General features: G+C 43.5%; 1 protein-coding gene across 6 annotated transcripts in view; it reads right to left on the reverse strand.

Moving 5' to 3' along the window:
* EHBP1 (EH domain binding protein 1) overlaps positions 1-22,108 on the reverse strand; it is a 313,110-nt gene that overhangs the window by 252,250 nt on the left and 38,752 nt on the right. For all 6 annotated transcript variants that reach the window (XM_056856272.1, XM_056856271.1, XM_056856269.1 and 3 more), the window contains exons 2-3: positions 11,737-11,794; positions 5,444-5,539 (exon numbers count right to left, since the gene is read on the reverse strand). In XM_056856272.1, coding sequence (XP_056712250.1) covers positions 5,444-5,539; positions 11,737-11,794 — 154 coding nt within the window. The remainder of the gene's footprint in view (positions 1-5,443; positions 5,540-11,736; positions 11,795-22,108) is intronic.

Consider the following 22,108-nt stretch of genomic DNA (forward strand, 5'->3'; position numbering starts at 1 on the left):
GGTGGAATTATGATCGGTATTAACGCAAGAACAGAACCAGAGGATGTGTAGTTATTTTGGATGAATTGGAGCAAAAGGGTGCATTAATCTAAATAATAATAATTAAGTGCTGTCAAGTCGCAACCGACTCATGGTGACCCTTCCTGGGATTTTCAAGGCAAAGAGACGAGGGGACGAGGTTTGCCATTGCTTTCCTCTGCATAACAACCCCAGTTCCTCCTGGGTGGTCTCTCATCCAAGTTTTGAACCATGTCCGATTCTGCTTTGCTTCCGAGTTCTGACAAGTTCAATAACACATGTGGTATAAAACTGCTCCCATGATTAGTAGAGAATACATGACCCATTCACTATTTCCTGACTTATTTTGCACAGACCGGCAAAACAACCAAACCACATTTCTTTCCCTCACCTTCATGCACAACAGATTAGTGAGGATGCATATATACAAAATGTTTTTTTTTAAGTGGCAATAGTATCAATGTGGGGACAGGAAAGAGGAAGGGGAAACAGGATCAAGAACACAACGCTGGGAAAAGAAGTATTAAACCTTCTGACTGGGTACCATTCCCCATTTAAATCCATTCTCTGAGCCATTGTGTGCACCACAAGGGAAAATATACCATGGACTGCCATAAAAACAAATCAGTGGGTTATAGATCAAATCAAGCCTGAACTGACCGTAGAAGCTAAAATGACTAAACTGAGGCTGTCATACTTTGGTCACGTTATGAGAAGACGAGAGTCACTGGAAAAGACAGTCATGCTAGGAAAAGTTGAAGGCAGCAGGAAAAGAGGAAGACCCAACAAGAGATGGATTGACTACAAAGGAAGCCACAGCCCTAGAGAGAACAGGTATGCGTTATGACTAGTATCCATTTTGTCTAGTAGCCACGAATAGCCCTCTCCTCCATGAACATGTCCACTCCACTCTTAAAGCCTTCCAAGTTGGCAGCCATCACCACATCCTGGGGCAGGGAGTTCCACATTTTAACGTTGTGTTGTGTGAAGAAAGACTTCCTTTTATCTGTTTTGAATCTCTCACCCTCCAGCTTCATCAGATGACCCCGCATTCTAGTATTATGAGAGAGGGCTTCTCCCTGTCCACTCTCTCCATACCATGCATTATTTTATAGACCTCTATCATGTCTCTCCTTAAAAGCCTTCTTTCCAAGCTAAACAGACCTAAATTGTTTTAATTGCTCCTCTTAGGGCAGTTGCTCCAGCCCCCTGATCCTTTTGGGTTGTTTTTTTCTGCACCTTCTCAAGCTCTGCAATATTCTCTTGCAAAAGACTTTTGCAAAAGACCGATCCCATGGAAGTGAAGGATAAATGAAACCCTTAGTATGTTCCAAGGCAGGGAGGGCTAAACAAAATCAGTCTTGGATTCTTTGCGACGTAGGCTTCCCTGTATTGCTGAACTGGCACAGAACCAGCTAGAAAACAATGGGGTGTGGATCTGTTTCAGGAATGCTTCCCCCACAACTGGAAACTGTGGGTTAGATCCACACTAAATCTTTCAAAAATGGAAGGAGGGACAATTTTCACTAATTTTCTTCCTCTATTGGAGACCCTGGATTTCCCCCCTTACTCTGTACCTGAGGGTCCTTTCTGTCCCCCTTTTTGGGGAGAACAATGGGCTGGAGTAGGAAGGCAGTAGTGTTCTGTTCTACTGATGGAAGTCCCTTCCATATGCGGTATAGTGGTTAAGAATGCTGGACTAGGATCTGGGAGATCCAGGTTCAAATCCCTGCTCTTTCATGGAAGCTTGCTAGGTGACCTGGGGCCAGACGCTCTCAGGCTAACCTACCTTAGAGGGTTGTAGTGAGAAGAAGAAGAGTTGGTTTTTTATATGCCGACTTTCTCTACCACTTAAGGAAGAATCAAACCAGTTTAAAATCACCTTCCCTTTCCCCACAACAGACACCCTGTGAGGTAGGTGGGGCTAAGAGAGCTCTAAGAGAGCTGTGACTAGCCCAAGGTCACCCAGCTGGCTTCATGTGTAGGAGTGGGGAAACAAATCCAGTTCATCCAGATGAGAGTCCTCCACTAATGTGGAGGAGTGGGGAATCAAACCCGGTTCTCCAGATCAGATTCCACCGCTCCAAACCACTGCTCTTAACCACTACACCACACTGTCAGCTCCGCCCCTTGGATAAAATGGAAGAGAGCAGAAGGATATAAACCTCTTGGTGTCATCGCTGAGGAGAAAGGTAGGGTACAAATGAAGTAAATAAATAAATTAGTGGAAAAATTAGTCTGGATTCATCCCTGTGGTTGGGGAGAGTGTAGTGGTTAGGAGCAGCAGAGACTAATCTGGTGAACTGGGTTTGATTCCCCACTCCTCCTCATGAAGCCAGCTGGGTGACCTTGGGACAATCACAGTTCTCTCCCAACTCTCTCGGCCCCACCTACCTCACAGGGTGTCTGCGGTGGGGAGAGGAAGGGAAGGTGATTGTAAGCCGGTTTGATTCCTCCTTATGTGGTAGAGAAAGTCCGCATATAAAAACCAACTCTTCTTCTACCTTGGATTCCAGAGGGGCCAAGATTCACTACAAATAAATGCCACTGAGCTCCTCTATTTCTATTTCATTAAATCATTATATCATTAAAAAACGAGGATTTCCATATGCTGGCCATCTTTTTTCTTGATGACTTCCTCGTGTATTGCCTTCCATAACCCTGCCTTGTTTACACTGTGCCGTTCTGCTTTCTTATCTGATCTGACCTGATGGAACCGTCTTTATTCTGGTGATTACTCTTGTGGTTTCTGTCAATTCCCAGAGTGTGCATTGCTAAAGAATGAAGTTACGCTTATTGTTTTGTGCAGTTCCTCTGCTTCCAACTGTTTTTTCCTTTATGTCAGTATTTCTTATTCCAGTCACAGTTGGATCTCTATTTTAAAGGAATCTGCTGGATTCTGAAAACTGCAAGTTTGGATTGAAATTCTTTGACGTCAACAAATATCTTGCAAAAGCTTCACCCTGTAGCATCTTTCATAAATCTCATTTTTTCCTTGATAAACAATAATAATGGAACTTTTGAATTATCAGATTATAACAAATCTGACAGAAGAAAATTTAAATAATGAACATAAGAACATAAGAAAAGCCCTGCTGGATCAGACCAAGGCCCATCAAGTCCAGCAGTCTGTTCACACAGTGGCCAACCAGGTGCCTCTAGGAAGCCCACAAACAAGACGACTGCAGCAGCATTATCCTACCTGTGTTTCACAGTACCTAATATATTCGGCATGCTCCTCTCATCCTGGAGAGAATAGGTATGCATCATGACTAGTATCCATTTTTACTAGTAGTCATGAATACTTCTCTCTCCCATGAACATGTCAACTCCCCTCTGAAAGCCTTCCAAGTTGGCAGCCATCACTACATCCTGGGGCAGGGAGTTCCACAATTTTTGTGTTGTGTGAAGAAGTATTTCCTTTTATCAGTTTTGAATCTCTCACCCTCCAGCTTCAGTGGATGACCCCGCGTTCTAGTATTATGAGAGAGGGAGAAAAGCATCTCCCTGTCTACTTTCTCCAAACCGTGCATAATTTTATAGACCTCTATCATGTCTCCCCTCAGCCGCCTTCTTTCCAGGCTAAACAGCCCTAAGCGTTCTAGCCGCTCCTCATAGGGCATTGACACACCTTCATCACCTGAAATGTTTACCATTTTGACATACTCCCTAGAATTTAGTTCACCTGGCCTTCATATATAAATTCCTGTATGATTCATTTTGCTAGCCCAAAATGAATCGGGCTAGCCCGATCTTATTAGATCTCAGAAGCTAAGTAGGGTCAGCCCAGATTAATACTTGGATGGGAGACCACTGGGGAAATGCAGGGTTGCTATGCAAAGGAAAGCAATGGTAATCCACCTCTATAGGTATTCTCCCCTGACCTGGATGGCCCAGGCTAGCCCAATCTTGTTAGATCTCAGAAGCTAAGAAGGGTCGACCCTGCTTAGTAGTTGGACGGGAGACCACGAAGAAAGACCAGGGTCGTGACACAGAGGCAGGCAATGGCAAACCCCCTCTGAATGTCTCTTGCCTTGAAAACCCTACGGGGTTTCCATAAATCAGCTACGAGTTGACAGCGCTTTACATCACCATGATACATTTCCTTTGACTCACAAATGTCAAAGTCGTCGAGCTTAAATTTCTGGGACCTTTCAACTGATCCATTTTCCAAATATTATCACCACTTCATTCACCAGTTCTTATAAACTCTCTGGGGTGGATCCAACCCATCTTCCAGGGGGTCTTCCTCCAGCTTAAGTGGCTGTTCCATTGGAAGAAGTTAAGTTGGAAGAAGTTGGAAGTTGTTCCATTGGAAGAAGTTAAGTTGGAAGTTCCATTGGAAGTTCCTTTAGAAGAAGTTACGTTGGAAGAAGTTGGAAGTTGTTCCATTGGAACTTCCTTTAGAAGAAATTACGTTGGAACAAGGCTCCTTAGGCCAGAAGAAGGCTTCAAACTTTGCCCAGTGGAGTAACGGGGGCAGAATGCCCCCCCTCTATGTTTACTCCTGGTTCCATGTTTTTCATATCACAAAGGCAAGGACATTATAAAGAAGCGTCATATCTATAAACAAGGAATGACAATACCTATGTATAAATAAGCTGCTTTCTACGTGTATCTATGCTTGTTCTGACCCCTGTCTGACTGACAACGCTATTCCTATTTGGGAGTCTCGCAGTTCAGTTCTAAACAGAGTTATACCCTTATAAACCCACTGACTTCCATGGAGTTAGAAGAGTGTTACACTGCTTGGCATTTCAGTGAACGTGCATTTTCATCCCTGTGACCATTGTCACGTCCAGTTGTGGTCTCGTCCGCAGATCTTTCCTAAACACAGCATGAAATTTTTCAGCTGACATTACCAGCAACTGATCCTAAGAATTTCGCATTTACCATCTGTGTTCTCCCAGTGAGTCATGCCCCGCTTTCTTACTTAGTTCTGAGTTAACCGGCCAAGGATAAGGCTATATGGTGGTGGTCCTGTTGCATTCAAATAACGGAGGGTATAATTTCTATTGATTTAAGTAGGGTCAGAACTGTGTCCTGTTATTTTAGATATTCAATTGCTTTTGTTTCAACAGGGCATACGTCAAACACAGCATGCTCAGGACAAAAGTCTTGGGGAAGGGCCGTAGCTTAGTGGTAGAGCATCTGCTCGGCATGCAAAAGGTCCCAGGTTCAATCCCCGGCATCTCCAATTAAAGGGACTGGGCAAGTACGTGATGTGAAAGACCCCTGCCTGAGACCCTGGAGAGACGCTGCTGGTCAGAGTAGACAATACTGACTTCGATGGACCAAGGGTCTGATTCAGTATAAGGCAGCCTCATGTGTTCATGTGTCTTAACGGCCATAAAACAAACGCACATGGATTCACAGAGTTCCTGTTTACCTGCTGGCAAAAAAGCAATTTAAAAAAAGTGCTTACCTTAAAAAGCGTCACAGTGATTTCAATGTTTTCAGGAACAGGCCACACCACCACCCCACGGTATGGATTTTTTATTCCTGGCTGCCAGCTGTGAGCCTGAAGAAAGAATGGGGGGAGGGAGCCTTGTAAATTCAATCATAATTACTTTAATAAATGTACACTACTAGATTTGTCAAGGATATGCAGTAGCAGATGACTAACAGACAACAATATGTTGGCTAACGAGTCATTTCGGCTAACAAATATACACAACTATCGACCTGTAGGTTCCAAAATATGTGGTTTTCCACAGTGACTTTTAGATAGAACAGAAAGAGAAAGATTTGTTTAGTACTTGGATGGGAGACCATCAAGAAAGCTCAGGATAGCCCAATCTCATCAGATCTTTGAAATTAAATCGCCCCGATTGGATGAAAACTCATCCAGGAAATCCAGCGTTGCTATGTAGAGGCAGGCAATGGCAAACCCCTCTGTTTGTCTCTTGCTTTGAAAACGCTATGGGGTCGCCATAAGTCAGCTGTACACTCAACACATGGGTTGCTGGCTAAAATGAACTCTCTGCCCCAGGATGTGGTGATGGCTGCTAATTTGGAAGGCTTTAAGAGGGGAGTGGACATGTTCATGGAGGAGAGGGCTATCCATGGCTGTTAATCAAAATTAATACTAGTCATGATGCATACCTATTCTCTCCAGGATCAGAGGAACACACCTATTATATTAGATGCTTTGGAACACAGGCAGGATGGTGCTGCTGCAGTCATCTTGCTTGTGGGATTCCTAGAGGCACCTGGTTGGCCACTGGGTGAACAGACTGCTGGACTTGATGGACCTTGGTCTGATCCAGCATAGCCTTTCTTATGTTCTTATGAATGGTCTGAGGTATAATGTCTCTTGACAGTTCTGCAGCAGATCTATAGGGATGCAGATCCCAATTTTAGGACAACAGAAAGGCCCCAAAGAAGCTGTCTCCTATGTGAATCAAACCCTTAAAACAAATGCCTGTCACTGATGGAGAAAACTGCTCATGCTACCCTGCCTTGCCAATATTTTAGGCACATTCACTCTCTGGACCGTGACTGATTGGAGCAAGCCCCAACACTATCTTAACTATCTTAACTGATATCAACAAGAAGGAATCCACATGTAGGACAAAGTTAATATTACTCTTACAAAAAAAAAAAAAGTTAAGAGAAGTATTTGGGCAGCTTACTCATGCTCTGACTAAAATAAGATCCCGCCTATTCCCTTAAGTTGCTAAACAATCAGATACTGAAGTATCAGTGTCAGTTGTGAAGAGCTCTACATCTGCAGAGAAAAGAAAAACCCAAAGACTCTCACTAGCACCACAAACCAATGGGCACTGAGGACTAGGAAAACACTGCAGTCAGATGTTCTGGGTTATTCAAGCCCGAGGACAAATGGAGCAACTCCTGCCAATTATTCCAGGCTTAAACTTGCTTCCGTGGGGCCCAGCCGGTCATTACTAAGGTGCGGCAAAAGGTACACACACACACACACACACACACACACACACACACACACACGGAAACCATGTTGTGAAATTTGTCCCTATAATCCCTTCCAATAATAACTTTACAATCAACTTTAAGAAAATCCCATTCAATTTACCTTCAGGCCAGAAGCATGAGATTTCCTTGTACAAGTCAACGTTTCTATTTCAGTATATTTAGGATTATCTACATATAGTCCTCTTGGCTTGGGATTTTATTTTCTCTTTACAGAACCATGCATAAGAGAGTCAAGTTGGGGTTAGAGCAGGGGTCCCCAACCTTTTTGAACCTGCCGGCACCTTTGGAATTCTGACACAGCGTGGCGGGCGTGGCCACAAAATGGCTGCCACAAAACGGCTGCCGCAGGAGGCGGGGGCAGCCACAAAATGGCTGCTGCAGCTTACCTTCAGTTCCATAGTGATCCTTGTGCTGTGGTGGCAACTGCTGTCAAAAACAATATTTTGAAAAATCTGCACAGCCAATCAAATAGCTCATGGCCCATCAGAAACCTTGCTGGGCAACAGTCCCACATGGCCCCACCTAGTTTCTAAAAACACTCGGTGGGCACTAGGAAAGGTGTCAGCGGGCACTGTGGTTGGGTTAGAGTGTCAGACTAGGATCTGGGAGACCCAAGTTTGAATATCTACTCTGCCATAGAACCTTGCTGGATGACCTTGGGCCAGGCACCCGCTCTGAGCCCAACCTACCTCACAGGGTTAAGAACACACGAACATAAGAAAGGTCATGCTCGATCAAGACCAAGGCCCATCAAGTCCAGCAGTCTGTTCACACAGTGGCCAACCAGGTGCTTCTAGGACGCTCACAAACAAGACGGCTGCAGCAGCATTGTCCTGCCTGTGTTCCACAGCACCCAAAATAATAGGCACGCTCCTCTGATCCTAGAGAGAATAGGTATGCATCATGAATTGTATCCATTTTGTCTAGTAGCCAAGGATAGCCCCATCCTCCATGAATATGTCCACTCCCCTCTTAAAAGCCTTCCAAATTGGCAGCCATCACCACGTCCTGGGGCAGGGAGTTCCACAATTTAACTAGTCTTCCATCCTTTTATCTATGTATTCTTTATTTCCACGGAGCAGCACCACAGCATAGAATACACATTTAATGGATGTAGGGATAATCCTTGGTGCTTTTAAGCATGATACAAGGGACACCCCTCATTATGTAAAAAAATACAACTGTTTTGTACCTTCAGAAGACCGTGTTCTCCGCTTCTTCTTTACTGGTTGTATACCTTGGTGTAGTGGTTAGGGTTAGGGTGTGGACTCTAATTGGGTGAATCGGGTTCGATTCCCCGCTCTTCCACATTAGCGGCGGACTCTAATCTGGTGAACAGAGTTGGTTTCTCCACTCCTCCACATGAGCAGCAGACTCTAATCTGGAGATCCGGGTTCGATTATCCAATCCTCCACATGAAGCCTGCAGCTGGGTGAACTTGGGCCAGTCGCAGTTCTCTTAGAACTCCCTCAGCCCCGCCTACCTCATAAGAACATAAGAAAGGCCATGCTGGATCAGACCAAGGTCCATCAAGTCCAGCAGTCTATTCACACAAGACAAACAAGACAACTGCAGCAGCACCATCCTGCCTGTGTTCCAAAGCACATAAGATAATAGGCCTGCTCCTCTGAGACTGGAGAGAATAAGTATGCATCATGACTAGTATCCATTTTAACTAGCAGCCATGAATACCCCTTTCCTCCATGAACATGTCCACTCCCCTCTTGAAGCCTTCCAAGTTGGCAGCCATCACCACATTCTGGGGCAGGGAGTTCCACAATTTAACTATGCCTTGTGTGACGAAATACTTCCTTTAATCTGTTTTGAATCTCTCGTCCTCCAGCTTCAGCAGATGACCCCACGTTCTAGTATTATGAGAGAGGGAGAAAAGCTTCTCCCTGTCCAATCTTTCCAAACCATGCAGGGTTGTCGTGAGGATAAAATGGAAGGGAGGAGAATGCTTTAGGTCCCCCCACTGGGGAGAAAAGCATGATATAAATGAAGTGAATAAACTTATTAACAGCAGTCAATAACGCAATAATGAACATACCCTTTTTTATATATTCAAACAGCATACCTAATATTACTTTGCTCACGTCATTTTTATACTGGATTGTGGTTATTTCCTTTATATGCTTTAAAAGCTTGGCCCAGTGCTTTAAGACAGAACAACCACATATGTTCATAATCAATAACACTGCATTTCCAACATTTGTAACTATTTATTGTATAAATTCTATTCAACCTGTGTGGGGCACGATCACACCTGTACATAATTTTAAATTGTTACGGTACCAACAACAATGCATAGTTACTTCTTATTGTGACAGTAAATAGAAATGCAGATGATCCTTGTAACATACCGAAATTTGCTAACAATGGGACATCCATAATTTGATTCCCTGATTTTTCTAGCATATAATCCCATTGGTTTACATATACCATTTATTGGTTATTTTTTATTTTATAGGATACATTGATCTACTAGATGAACTATTCTGGAATCTTGTAATTTTTTTTGAAGTAGCTTATTTTATACTGTATGCTATATTATGTATGTTTACTTTATTCTGTTTCGATCAGTTCTCGTTTTGAATTTGCTAGATATTTTTATTAGTAGTAATCTCCACTCTTTTTGCTGTTTTAATCCACTTAATCTATTTTTTATCTTTTGTATTCATTATTATTTAAAATAAATAAATACACAAATTTTAAAAACTTCTCTCCCATTTTCAGGCCACTGGATTCTGCCTTTCTTCTTCATGAGAAGACAACAATAAGAAAAACCAAGGAGACACGGGGATAAATTTATGTAATCCTTGGACACAAATACCTTCTCTTAATACAAAAGACTTTGGCATTTGATTTGCTTCCAAGAATTCAATTAGGTGAAACTAATAACATGTATAATAATTTGCATTACCAGCAGGATGACTAACAGCCTAGGAATGTGTATTGATCTATATTTCTGGAGACAAACGTTATCAGATCAAGAGAATCTCATCAGTTACCTTTAGAAAACTCTTACTAAGGCTTGGATCCTAGTTTTTGCTTTCGTTCCTATCTGTTGCAGAGCATATTTTTCTTGTGCTAGGTACTTCGTTAACATACACACATATGTTTTAAGTTCTCTGGAAGACACTGGTCTTGCATGAATAGAAGTGGTTAGCTGAAGAGGTCTGCCTTCACAACAGACAAAGAAGGTCACAAACAAAAACAAGGTATGGGATCCAGCCCTGTACATCCAGAACTAGGTAACAGCTATTTTTACAAACTAGCATATTTTAGAAATGCCCCAAATTAAACACATAGCTAATCGACAAGCTAATGGAAGATATTCTAGCCTTGAAGGAACTCAGTTCCCTTAAAAAACAAAGAAAGAACACATAATTTGTTGATATGATCCATCAGAGCTATCCCAAGTAGCCAAGGGCCAGCGTGGTGCAGTGGTTAAGAGCAGTGGTTTGGAGCAATGGAGTCTGATCTGGAGAACCGGGTTTGACTCCCCACTCCTCCACATGAGCAGCGGAAGCTAATCTGGTGAACCGGGTTTGTTGCCCAACTCCTCCACATGAAGCCAGCTGGGTGGCCTTGGGCTAGTCACAGCTCTTTCAGCCCCACCTACCCTCACAGGGTGTCTGTTGTGGGGAGGGGAAGGGAAGGTGATTGTAAGCCGGTTTGATTCTTCCTTAAGTGGTAGAGAAAGTCAGCATATAAAAACCAACTCCTCTTTCTCCTCCTTATTATTATCTTGGCCCACAGTAAGATGTAAAGGAGATCTCAACAGGCTGCCAAATTGTTAAAGGATCTGGACACACATGTTAATATGGAAATGTGATTGCAAAGGAGAAAACACTGGAAGTGTCCAAATGCAATAGGGTTGCCAACGCTGGGTTTGGAAATTCCTGGAAATTTAGGGGTGGAGACTGGGCAGGGTGGGGTTTGGGGAGGGGACATAACTTGGAAAGGTCTGACGCCATAGAGTCCACCCTCCAGAGTGGTCATTTCCTCCAGGGGAACTGATCTCTGTTGTCTGGAAATCAGTTGTAATTCTGGGAGATCTGATAACTCTGAAATGCAATGTTATTTATTTTCCTCCTGACAAGAGCAGATGGTTAACACTTCTATGGCAGCACTAAATATTTTTTCATTCTTGTAAATCATGTAAATACATTGCTATCTATCATCCAAGGCAATCTTGGAGTTAACATTTAATTGTATTAATAAACCTGAGAACAAAGCTAGTTAGTGGGTTTTCTTCTCAGGAAAGTTAATGCGGTCAATGTGTGGGATGAGAACTTTTTCCAGAGAATAAATTCAAAATGGTAAAAAATTGTAGACATTTACTATTTTCTCATTTTAACGTTTGAGAAAATATGGAGTTACCCACTAATATCTAGCAATCCCCAACTTAAGACTGCCAACTGCTGCTGAATTTATTGTTTAAATAATCGCGCCGTTTGACATAGTACTACAATGCCATTGTTATCTGTATCAATTGCTGGAGTTAGTAAATACCAAATTATTATTATTTTGGTTATTATTATTATTTTGGTTATTTATAGTCCGCCATTCTCGCAGTGACTCAAGGCAGAGCTGTATATGGACCTTGGGTACACTATATGCTTTGAAATTAGTGCTACTGATCATGTATACTGATACACACACAGTCTAAACATGTGTATATTTCATTGGGGACACAAAGCAAAGAGATGATCAGACATCACATTTCAATACAGAATTCCCTTACTGAATAAAACTAACCTTAGAAGATTTCCTTCTACTTCTTCTCGTCCATACCACCACCAATTTATCTGGCTGCCTATTGGAAAAGAAAAAGGACAATTCCATTAATCATTGTACCTTTGTGCATTTTTAATATTTTACGTTATTCAATGAAACTGTAATAAAAAGGGGGTACACACTTTCCCTTGCATTATCCCTATATGCGTTCAAACAGTTCTAAGAAATATCCAAGATTCACTAATGCAATCAACTTACCCCAATTTCACAATACTGCTCACTCAAAACTGGCTACATTCAAATGACCAAACAGGCCCCGTTTTTTCAAAAAAAATTAATACAAAGAAATTTAGTAGACCACATAGGAATTTTTTATATAACAAACGTGAGCATTCAATAAAGCGCATAAATTGAGGAACTGAACACTAGTTTTATTGGCATACTTATGCGAGAACACAGATGCTATTGGAAGAATGCAAGATAATATCAGGTGTTATTGATTAATTTAACTTCCATGAACTCATGGCAGTTTCAGGAATGGATGTAAAAGCATGAATCCTAGAGATGCATTCCCAGCAAAAAAAATTGGCAAAGTGAAGCATTAATTAGAAATGGGGAAAATGGTAACAGCCCTGACCTGGATGGCCCAGGCCAAACTAATCTCGTCAGAACTCAGATGCTAAGCAGGGTCAGCCCTGGTTAATGCTTGGATGGGAGACCCCCAAGAAAGTCCAGGGTCGCTACGCAGAGGTAGTAGGCAATGGCAAACAACCTCTGTTCATCCCTTGCCTTGAAAACCGAACAAGGTCGCCATAATCAGCTGTAACTTGACAGCACTTTCCTCCACCACCACAAAAAGGTAAGTTTCAGAAAAAGCAAAACATCCCTTTAACTGCACCCAAAAGGAATTATTATAATGTGTGTGTAAAGTGCCGTCGAGTCGTAGCTGAGAGACTAACAGGTGGTTTGCCTTCCTCGGCACAGCGACCCTGGTATTCCTTGGTCGTCTCCCATCCAGGTACTAACCAGGGCCAACCCTGCTCAGCTTCTGAGATCTGACGAGATCAGGCTAGCCTGGGCCATCTAGGTCAGGGCGTTGATTGTAATACCCATACACAAAAGTAAAAACATTACATAACACAAAAATGAACATCCATTCAGTTAATATCAATAGTTTTCAGCAGTTCATCTCCTTGCATTCTCTAATTCCAGAACCCCAGAACATTGCCACAATCTTCCACTGGAAAATTTACAAGACAAAATATTAATTTTCATTTTGAAGATGCTCTTTCGTGTACAAAATGCTTCAAAAATCACAGAATCATAGAGTTGGAAGGGGCCCTATAGGCCATCTAGTCCAACCCCCTGCTCAATGCAGGATCAGCCTAAAGCATCCCTGACAAGTGTTTGTCCAGCCTCTGCTTAAAGACTGCCTGTGAGGGGGAGCTCACCCACCTCCACAGTTGTACCACTGTCGAACAACTCTTACTGCAAAAAACTTTTTCCTAATATCCAGCTGGTACCTTTCATATTTCAGTGTAGCATGAAATATGGTACAAAAGCTTGAAGTGTGTGGGTTGTGGGACCCACATTAAAATGGTAACAAGCAAGCATGCATAAAACCACCCAGGCAAGCAACTGGTTAATGGAAACTATGACAGAAATGTCACAATATCTTAAGCCAACAAATGGAAGAATCAAAGTAAACTATTTGAAAATTTAAACCTTGAGTCAAATTAACCTCTGAAACAAATTCATTTGCAGAAACTCTCTCACCCAGGCGGACCCTGGAGCTTTATTTACTTATTTACAAAATTGGTTTCCTGCCTTTCTGCCCTTAGTTGGATCCAAAGAACCTCCAACAGAGTGGTGGTAGGACTTCCCCACCTCCTGTGGCAGACATCTGAGCCCCCCACCCCAATTCCACTCCTGGAGATCAAGAGAGAGATAATCCAATGACCAAACAAATCATGCTCAAACCACCCTCTGGTTCCATCCTCGAATTGAAGCCACCACAGCCAAAGTTTTGCCCAGCCAGCCTTATGCCAAAATCAGTATCTGCTAGCAAAAAAAGCCAGGGAAGCAGGAGGAGGAAGAGGAGGAGGAGGAAGAAGAGGAGGAGGAGGAGAAAGAAGGAGAGTTGGTTTTTATATCCCAACTTTCTCTACCACTTAAGAAAGAATCAAATCACCCTCCCTTCCCCTCCCCACAACAGACACCCCGGGAGGTAGGTGGGGCTGAGAGACCTCAACATGGGGGACCTCAACATGGTACAAGGCCATAGAGGCCACCCTCCAAAGCTGCCATTTTTCTCCACGGGAGGAGGAGGAGGAGGAAGGAGGAGGAGAAAGAGGAGGAGAAGACCTGTCACCTGAAGATCAGTTGTAATAGCAAGAGATATCTGGGTCCCACCTGGAGGTTGGCAACCCTATTTATACCCCACCTTACTCCGCAATGGGGACCCAAAGCAGTTTACATCGTGCTCCTCTCCTCCATTTTATGCTCACAACAATCCTGTAAGGTAGGTTAGGCTGAGAGTCTGTGACTGGCCTAAGGTCACCCAGCAAGTTTCCTTGGCAGAGTGGGGATTCGAACCTGGGCCTCCCAGATCCCAGTCTGACCCTCTTAACCACTACACCACGCTGGCTCTCAATGTAATATTCCCACACTATTGTGCGGTTGTTGGTTATTTTGCAATTAGCGAAATAAATACTACAGAAAATTACAAAAATGCATAGTTATTTTTTTTAAAAAAACCCTACTTTCTCCTAAACTGGCCAACTCAATTCAAAGGATGTTTTAAAGAGGCAAGATAAAACTATATGATTCAAACATTCCAGCGTGTTGCCTGTCTCTAAAACATGCAATAGTTCTAATAATAGACCCTTTTAAACAGGTATATACTTTTTTCTTTCCCCATAATTCCACCTCTCTAGTGCTTCGGGCAAAAGAGGATCAAAAACGAAGCTCACAAAACATTTTACAGTCAGAGCCGGAGCCCAAGAGCAGATCAATAGTAACAATTTAAATTCAAATGCTAGGAAACAGCCAGTGACTAAGAAATCTAATTTGGTTGCTTAACACAGAACAGATATTGCTGGGAATCATATCTTACCATTCCTTCAAGCAATAAAATCAGCTGGCCGCCGGCCAGACAAAGTTCTCTCAGGAATTAGGAGAAAGATTTAAAAGCTATCTTTCCCAAAGCTTGTTTGTAGAATAGCAGAAATATCCCAGTAAAGTTGGTTAAAATACAAATTTGGGGCAAGCTGAATAAACAATTTAATGCTATATTATAAATCATAAAACAATACTAACTTCATGAGCAGCACAACCTGTGGCTGTCAATCACCAGGAAAGCACTGTTATCCTAAGTCCTTGTGACTAGTAGAATAAAAATAATGCTTATATGTTCCAATCCAGGGTTGGAATATACTGGAGAGTTTCAGCAAACTGGAGGATTTCTGTCTGCAAAGCATGACTTTCATTTGCCACCCGCAGCCCCAAAATTCTCCTTGAAATGCTATTGGGGAGGGAGCAGCACACCCGATTTTGGTGTGGGGTCTGGGTAGGGTTGCCAGGTCCCTCTTCGCCACTGGAGGAAGGTTGGAGCCTGAGGATGGCGGCGTTAGGGGACGGGAAGGACTTCAATGCCATAGTGTCCAATTGCCAAAGCGGCCATTTTCTCCAGGTGAACTGATTTCTATCGGCTGGAGATCAGTTATAATAGCAGGAGACCTGGTGGTTGGCAACCCTAGGTCTGGGAGAGGCGGGGTTTGGGGACGGAAGAGATTTCAGTAAGATTTGATACCATGGGTCCTCTCTCCAGGGCGGCCATTTTCCTCCGGGGGCACTGATCTCTGTAGTCCGGACCCAAATTGTAATTCTGGAAGATCTCCAGGCCCCGCCTGGAGGCCAACAAACCTAGAAGGAACAGATCTTCCGAATGAGAGGAGAGAAGCTAACAGGAACAGCGCCAGGGCGGGGAGGGGGAAATCTGTGCCTAAAGGACCACAACTGACCCTGCCAGAGGATAACTTCCCTCCCAAGGCCTGCACCCACTGAAATGATGCGACCCCTTCGGGGATGGACTGCAGCTATTGATTTAGGTGCAAAACCTGGTGCCTCTGGAGGGCGGGAAGGGAAAAGAAGCATCCCGCAGCCTGTTAAGTTGGGGAGGGGCCGTGGCTCAATGGTAGAGCATCTGCTTGGCATGCAGAAGGTCCCAGGTTCAATCCCCGTCATCTCCAGTTAAAGGGACCAGGCAAGGAGGTGATGTGAAAGACCTCTGCCTGAGACCCTGGAGAGCCGCTGCTGGTCTGAGTAGACAGTACTGACTTTGATGGACCAAGGTGTCTGATTCAGTATAAGGCAGCTTCATGTGTTCATTCTGGGGTACAGCAGAACAAGGATGAGAACATCATGTCCCATGGGTGGAAATTAAAATCTTCCTATCTTGCAGAAATCCTCCAGTGCATCTGGTGGTGATGGTGGAGAGCGCCTCCAAGCTGCAGCCAACTTAGAGAGACCCCTCATAGAGTTTTCAAGGCAAGAGACGTTCAGAGGTGTTTTGCCATTGCCTGCCTCTGCGCAGTGACCCTGGACTTCCTTGATGGTCTCCCATCCAATACTAACCGGGACTAATCCTGCTTAACTTCCAAGATTTGATGAGACTGGGCTAGCCTGGGTGACCAGTGAATCTACCCCACAGTAAACACTTCATGTACTGATGAAGCTTTGGAAGAAATTGTACCAGATAGCTAATAGAGTTTCCATCTCTGAGACCCTGGATGAATCGATATAAAGTTCAGGTCTAATCAACAGCTGCTAAATGTTATGACTATATCCTACGGTAAGATATTGTAGACTATGGTAAGAAAGTAGACTCCTTTGAAATGTGGTGTTGGAGGAAAGCGTTACGGATACCGTGGACAGCCAAAAAACCAAATCAGTGGGTTATAGATCAAATCAAACCTGAACTGACCCTAGAAGCTAAAATGACTAAACTGAGGCTATCGTATTTTGGTCACGTTATGAGAAGACAGGAGTCACTGGGAAAGACAGTCATGCTAGGAAAAGTTGAGGGCAGCAGGAAAAGAGGAAGACCCAACAATAGATGGGTTGACTCAATAAAGGAAATCACGGCCCTCAATTTGCAATATCTGAGCAAGGCTGTTAAAGATAAGATGTTTTGGAGCACTTTGATTCATAGGGTCGCCATGAGTCAGAAGCGACATGACGGCACTTAACACACACACACAAGATATTGTCAGCACCTCTAAAAAAATTGGCCCCACTCCTGTTCCTTCAGAAGCAGCTCAACATACAGATATTAAGCAGATGATACTTTAGTTTCATTGACATGCTAAGAAAAACTCCATGCAAGCATGCACCATGCCTTTGTAAATTTAATGAATGACTGCTTTAATATGCAGTATATGAGGCTGCCCTTGAACACTGTTCAGAAGCTGTTAGTAGTGCACACTACTGAAGCCTCCCTACTGGCACTCCCTACTGTGTGTGGAACAGACTTTGGATACCGTATTTATTAACTGACAAACATTTATGAACAAATATAAAGGGTTCTTGTAGGTTATCCGGGCTGTGTGACCATGGTCTTGGTATTTTCTTTCCTGACGTTTTGCCAGCAGCTGCTGGCAAAACGTCAGGAAAGAAAATACCAAGACCACGGTCACACAGCCTGGATAATCTACAAGAACCAATGAACTCTGACCACGAAAGCCTTTGACAAAATATAAAGGGGTTTCATTTCCGGCAAAGATTCAATGGGAGTTTCCAAGAGTAACGGCGACCCTGAAACACAGGTTAGATACCAACAGATGTTGCATTTGTAAATATTGCCATTCAACAGAGGTTGACGAGTCATACCTAGACCTCAGCAGAGAAAATAACAAAAACTCATTGTCATAGTCTATTAATTGGCCCAAAGGGGAGGGGGGTCCCCTACCTTTCCAAGCCTTCCGGAAAAAAAGATTTCTACCCAATTTTTAGATCCAGATTAACCCATAATGTCTGGTACCTGAAGGACAAACTACACAATACTGTGTCCCAGAGCCTGCCATGGGGACGCAGCACAATTTTAAAGCCTTTTGGGGGGGGTTACTTTTAAAATTTCCGTGGAGGACCTGATCCTGCTGGGGATCGAGGCGGGGGGGTGGAGGAATGGATGAGGGGTTCTTGTCTGCCCTCAGAGGTGAACCATTTTCAAGAGCCCCTCGCCCCACCCAGTGGACTTTAAAAGGCCAACAAAAAATTTCCAAGGAATCTGACGAAGTAAGCTTGGACTCACAAAAGCTTACGCCCTGGAAGATTTGAAGTGGAGTGTCATAAAACAAGGCAGCAGGTCTTTTAACACAAGCAAACTTCCACTTCTTTACACTCTTGACATTTTCATTCGGCTTGCTAACACGCGTGCATCAGAGAAGGAATAAAGTCTGTGTCTGTACTTTGGCACCTAATTGCATTTTGTAAACTATTTGATTTGGGTTGAATTAATTACTATACCCTGCTAAATTGCCCTTGTGTGGTAAGCATAAAAGAGTATAATTAACAAGAGAGGCAGCAACGTTGCATAAGCAGGCAGAGAGGCACCTACCGAAGGATAAAAATAATTACTTGAGGAATAAAGTCAGAGTACTTCTGAGATAAGATTTTATTTTTTGCTGCTGTGCTCTGCTTTTCAGCATCACATGCTGAGTTTTTACTGAGAAGCCCTGATTTAGCCTAGATTCCCACCCCCCAGTATTTTCTAAAACTCTCTGAAAAATTAATACTGCTAAATTCAGCCTTGTTTGGAATAGGTTTTGTAAAAAACTGTGCCTCTTTTTTAACAGAGAATACTGCATCCTGAATAAAATTGTGGATCTAGAGAAATTAGTGAGGACGTGTGAACAGTACCTAAATTTTAACTTTCTTTAGGCAACTTTTTAGTATTGCCTGACATGCACCTTTCGCAGAACGTTACAGTTAGTTATTACTTGCCATAAAGTCCAATAGCCAAAGCGGCCATTTTCTCCAAGTGAACTGATCTCTATCGGCTGGAGATCAGTTGTAATAGCAGGAGATCTCCAGCTACCACCTGGAGGTTGGGAACCTTACGGAGGGGAGGGACCTCAGCTGGGTATAACGCCATAGAGCCCACCTTCCCAATCCGCCATTTCCTCCAGAGCAATGGATCCCTGTAGTCTGGAAATCAGTTGTAATTCCCACCTGGAGACTGGCAACCCTACCACTTCAGGAGACCTGGGAAATTCAGAGGTGATTTGCCATTACCTGCCTCTGCGTCACCCTGGAATTCCTTGGAGGTCTCCCATCTAAATACTAGCCAGGGACAGAGCTGAGAGTGTATGACCAGCCCAAGGACACCCAGCAAGCTTCCATGGCACAAGTGGGGATTTGAACCTGGGTTTCCCAGGTCCTAGTCCAACACCTTAACTACTACACCACGCTGGCTCTCATTCATTCGCTTAGGGGTTCTCAAAAACAAAAAGGCACATGGTTGGAGTCGGGAACCCGTATCTTGCATAGTTCCGTGCCCTTTGACCGGCTAGGCTCCACCCTTCAACTTGAAGCCATCGGCCACTCTGACACTTTCCCCCTCACTTCCAGGACTATTTTAACTTTTCTGACTGCTCACATGAACACATGAAGCTGCCTTATACTGAATCAGAGCCTCGGTCCAGCAAAGTCAGCATTGTCTACTCAGACCGGCAGCGGCTCTCCAGGGTCTCAGGCAGGGGTTTTTCACATCACCTACTTTGCCTAGTCCCTTTAACTGGAGATGGCGGGTATTGAACCTGGGACCTTCTGCATGCTAAGCGGACGCCCTACCACTGAGCCACGGCCCCTCCTTTTTGTGTGTGTCCGCTTTTACTCTGAAGCTTCTCAGCTATGCAAACGGTGCTATAGATAGTGGCATTTAAACGGCTCCGAGTACAAGCGGCGAAGTAGAACAATGAGTCAGCTTCCCGCAAACCAACACAACAGAGGGGAACTGAGGTGTGAAGGCACAGTCAGGGCCCATTAGGGACGCACAATATCATTGCCAGGGGAAATGCTGCTAGTGCTCGTGTTAAAAGATACTTTCTTGTTTAGTTCCTAGATGACAGATAAATCTATAGATAGGCAGATAACACACGCAGGCGGTGGACTGAATTCAAATAGTTGTTTTAGGCAAGGCAGGAGTTGTGAAGCCCTTGCGGGGAGATCGAAAAAGAAGGGGGATTTCTATTTCCGGTTTCCCCCTCCCCTAGGGATTCCCTGCCTCCTGTCTCCTTGCCCACCAGCGCCTAGGGCAGCATTTATGTCACTTTCAGGAATGGACAGATAGATCGCGATACCCCGTGTTAGTCTATCTGTAGCAGGAGAAAAGAGCAAGAATCCAGTAGTAACTGTTAGGGTATGAGCTTTCCTGGTAGGGTTATGAGCTTTCGGGAGTCACAGCTCACTTCTTCAGATACCTTTTAAAGACGCTAAACTTCCCCCTTTCCGCCTTCTGTATTCCCTAAAAAATAATAAAAAACTATTAAAAAAAAAAAGACAAGATTTTACTCATACAGAATAAACAGCATGAATATTTTGATGTGAGACAATCTGCAGCAGATAGTGATAATTCCTGGGTATGCAGGCTTCTTACTCTTTTCTACTGCTACAGATAGACTAGCACGGCTACCCATCGTGATCTATCTGCCCTTTCCTGAAAGTGACGTAAATGCACCGGTGAATTGCCAGCGCGTATTCCTTCCTTCTGGTGCCCTAGGCGCTGGTGGGCAATGAGATGGGAGGCCTGGAATCCCTAAGGGAGAGGGAAACACAAGTGGTAAGCTGCAGTACTGCAGTCCAAGCTCTGCTTTCGACCTGAGTTCGATCCCGACAGAAGTCGGTTTCAGGTAGCTGGCTTAACGTTGACTCAGCCTTCCATCCTTCCGAGGTCGGTAAAATGAGTACCCAGTTTGCTGGGGGTAAAGCGTAGACAACTGGGGAAGGCACTGGCAAACCACCCCGTAAACACATTCTGCCTAGTAAACATCAGGATGTGACGTCACCCCATGGGTCAGGAATGACCTGGTGCTTGCACAGGGGACTACCTTTACCTTTATATAGGCAATATTTTCAAGGATATATTTGTTGCTTAAAGGTGACTAATTTTGTGAGCAATATGCTGCAACATTTATGGTGACCATAGTATTTTATTTTTCATAAATTTTTATTAAAAAGAACAAAAAAAAATCATTCATACCCATGCATACAGTGTGCCAAGCCTTCCAAAGGGAACCGTATATTAAACAACCCTGATAACAGCTGAGGAATAACATGTTATTCCTTAAAAAAACCCACATTGTGGTAGATTCTTTTGCTTTAAATCAAAGGCTGTCATTTAACCACATACTTGCATAACCGCTTAATAATTTTTGATTATTATTATTAATATTATTATTTTATAGCTGTTTACCATACATGTAAAATTAGTCTAATTAAACATTGCTAGTTCCTGCTTCTAATAACCCATCTATGTAATCTACCCAGGGATTACACAGCCAGCATGGTGTAGTGGTTAAGAGCGGTGGTTAAGAGCGGTGGACTCTGACCTGGAGAACCAGGTTTGATTCCCCACTCCTCCACATGAGCAGCAGAGGCTAATCTGGTGAACTGGATTTGTTGCCCATGAAGCCAGCTGGGTGACCTTGGGCATGTCACATTCTCTCAGCCCCACCCACCTCACAGGGTGTCTGTTGTGGGGAGGTGATTGTAAGCCAGTTTGAGTCTCCCTTAAGTGGTAGAGAAAGTCGGCATATAAAAACCAACTCTTCTTCTTCTACCCTTCGTTATTATTATATACTCTAATTTGAATGTGGAGGATAGCTATTGATAATTTACTGCACAATATCAGAATTACAGTTGAGCACAATCGTAATAAAAGTTTCAATTTCTTCTGGAATTCCCCCTTGGGTCTTCTGTTCAACAAATGCATCAGTTTTGCCATCGCTGCATATTCAGCCATTTTCTCTCTCCACCTTTCTGTGACCATACTATTTCAGAGGCATCTGTAAGCAGGATCCAGGGTCTACACACGCCCAGTCCAATTTTTATTTGTCCAGCAAGGCACTATGCCATATCACAACTGGTTTCAAACCACCTGCAACAGTGCTTAGCTTGTAGGCTATAACAAGGCCTATAGAATTTACCTTTCCTTTATCCCTTAGAAACTTCTTGATCCATTGATCTTGAGCAGCGTAATTTTAAATCTAATGTTGGAGGGATGCAAGGACTGAAATAAATCTTGCCTTGGGGTCCTGGTCACTTAATTAAAAAGGCATTATGTCAGACACAGAGGCATTAGATTTATATGTTAAAAGGGGAGGGATATAACGTG

This window comes from Euleptes europaea, chromosome 10 (genome assembly GCF_029931775.1).
Source record: "Euleptes europaea isolate rEulEur1 chromosome 10, rEulEur1.hap1, whole genome shotgun sequence".
Lineage (NCBI taxonomy): Eukaryota > Metazoa > Chordata > Lepidosauria > Squamata > Sphaerodactylidae > Euleptes > Euleptes europaea.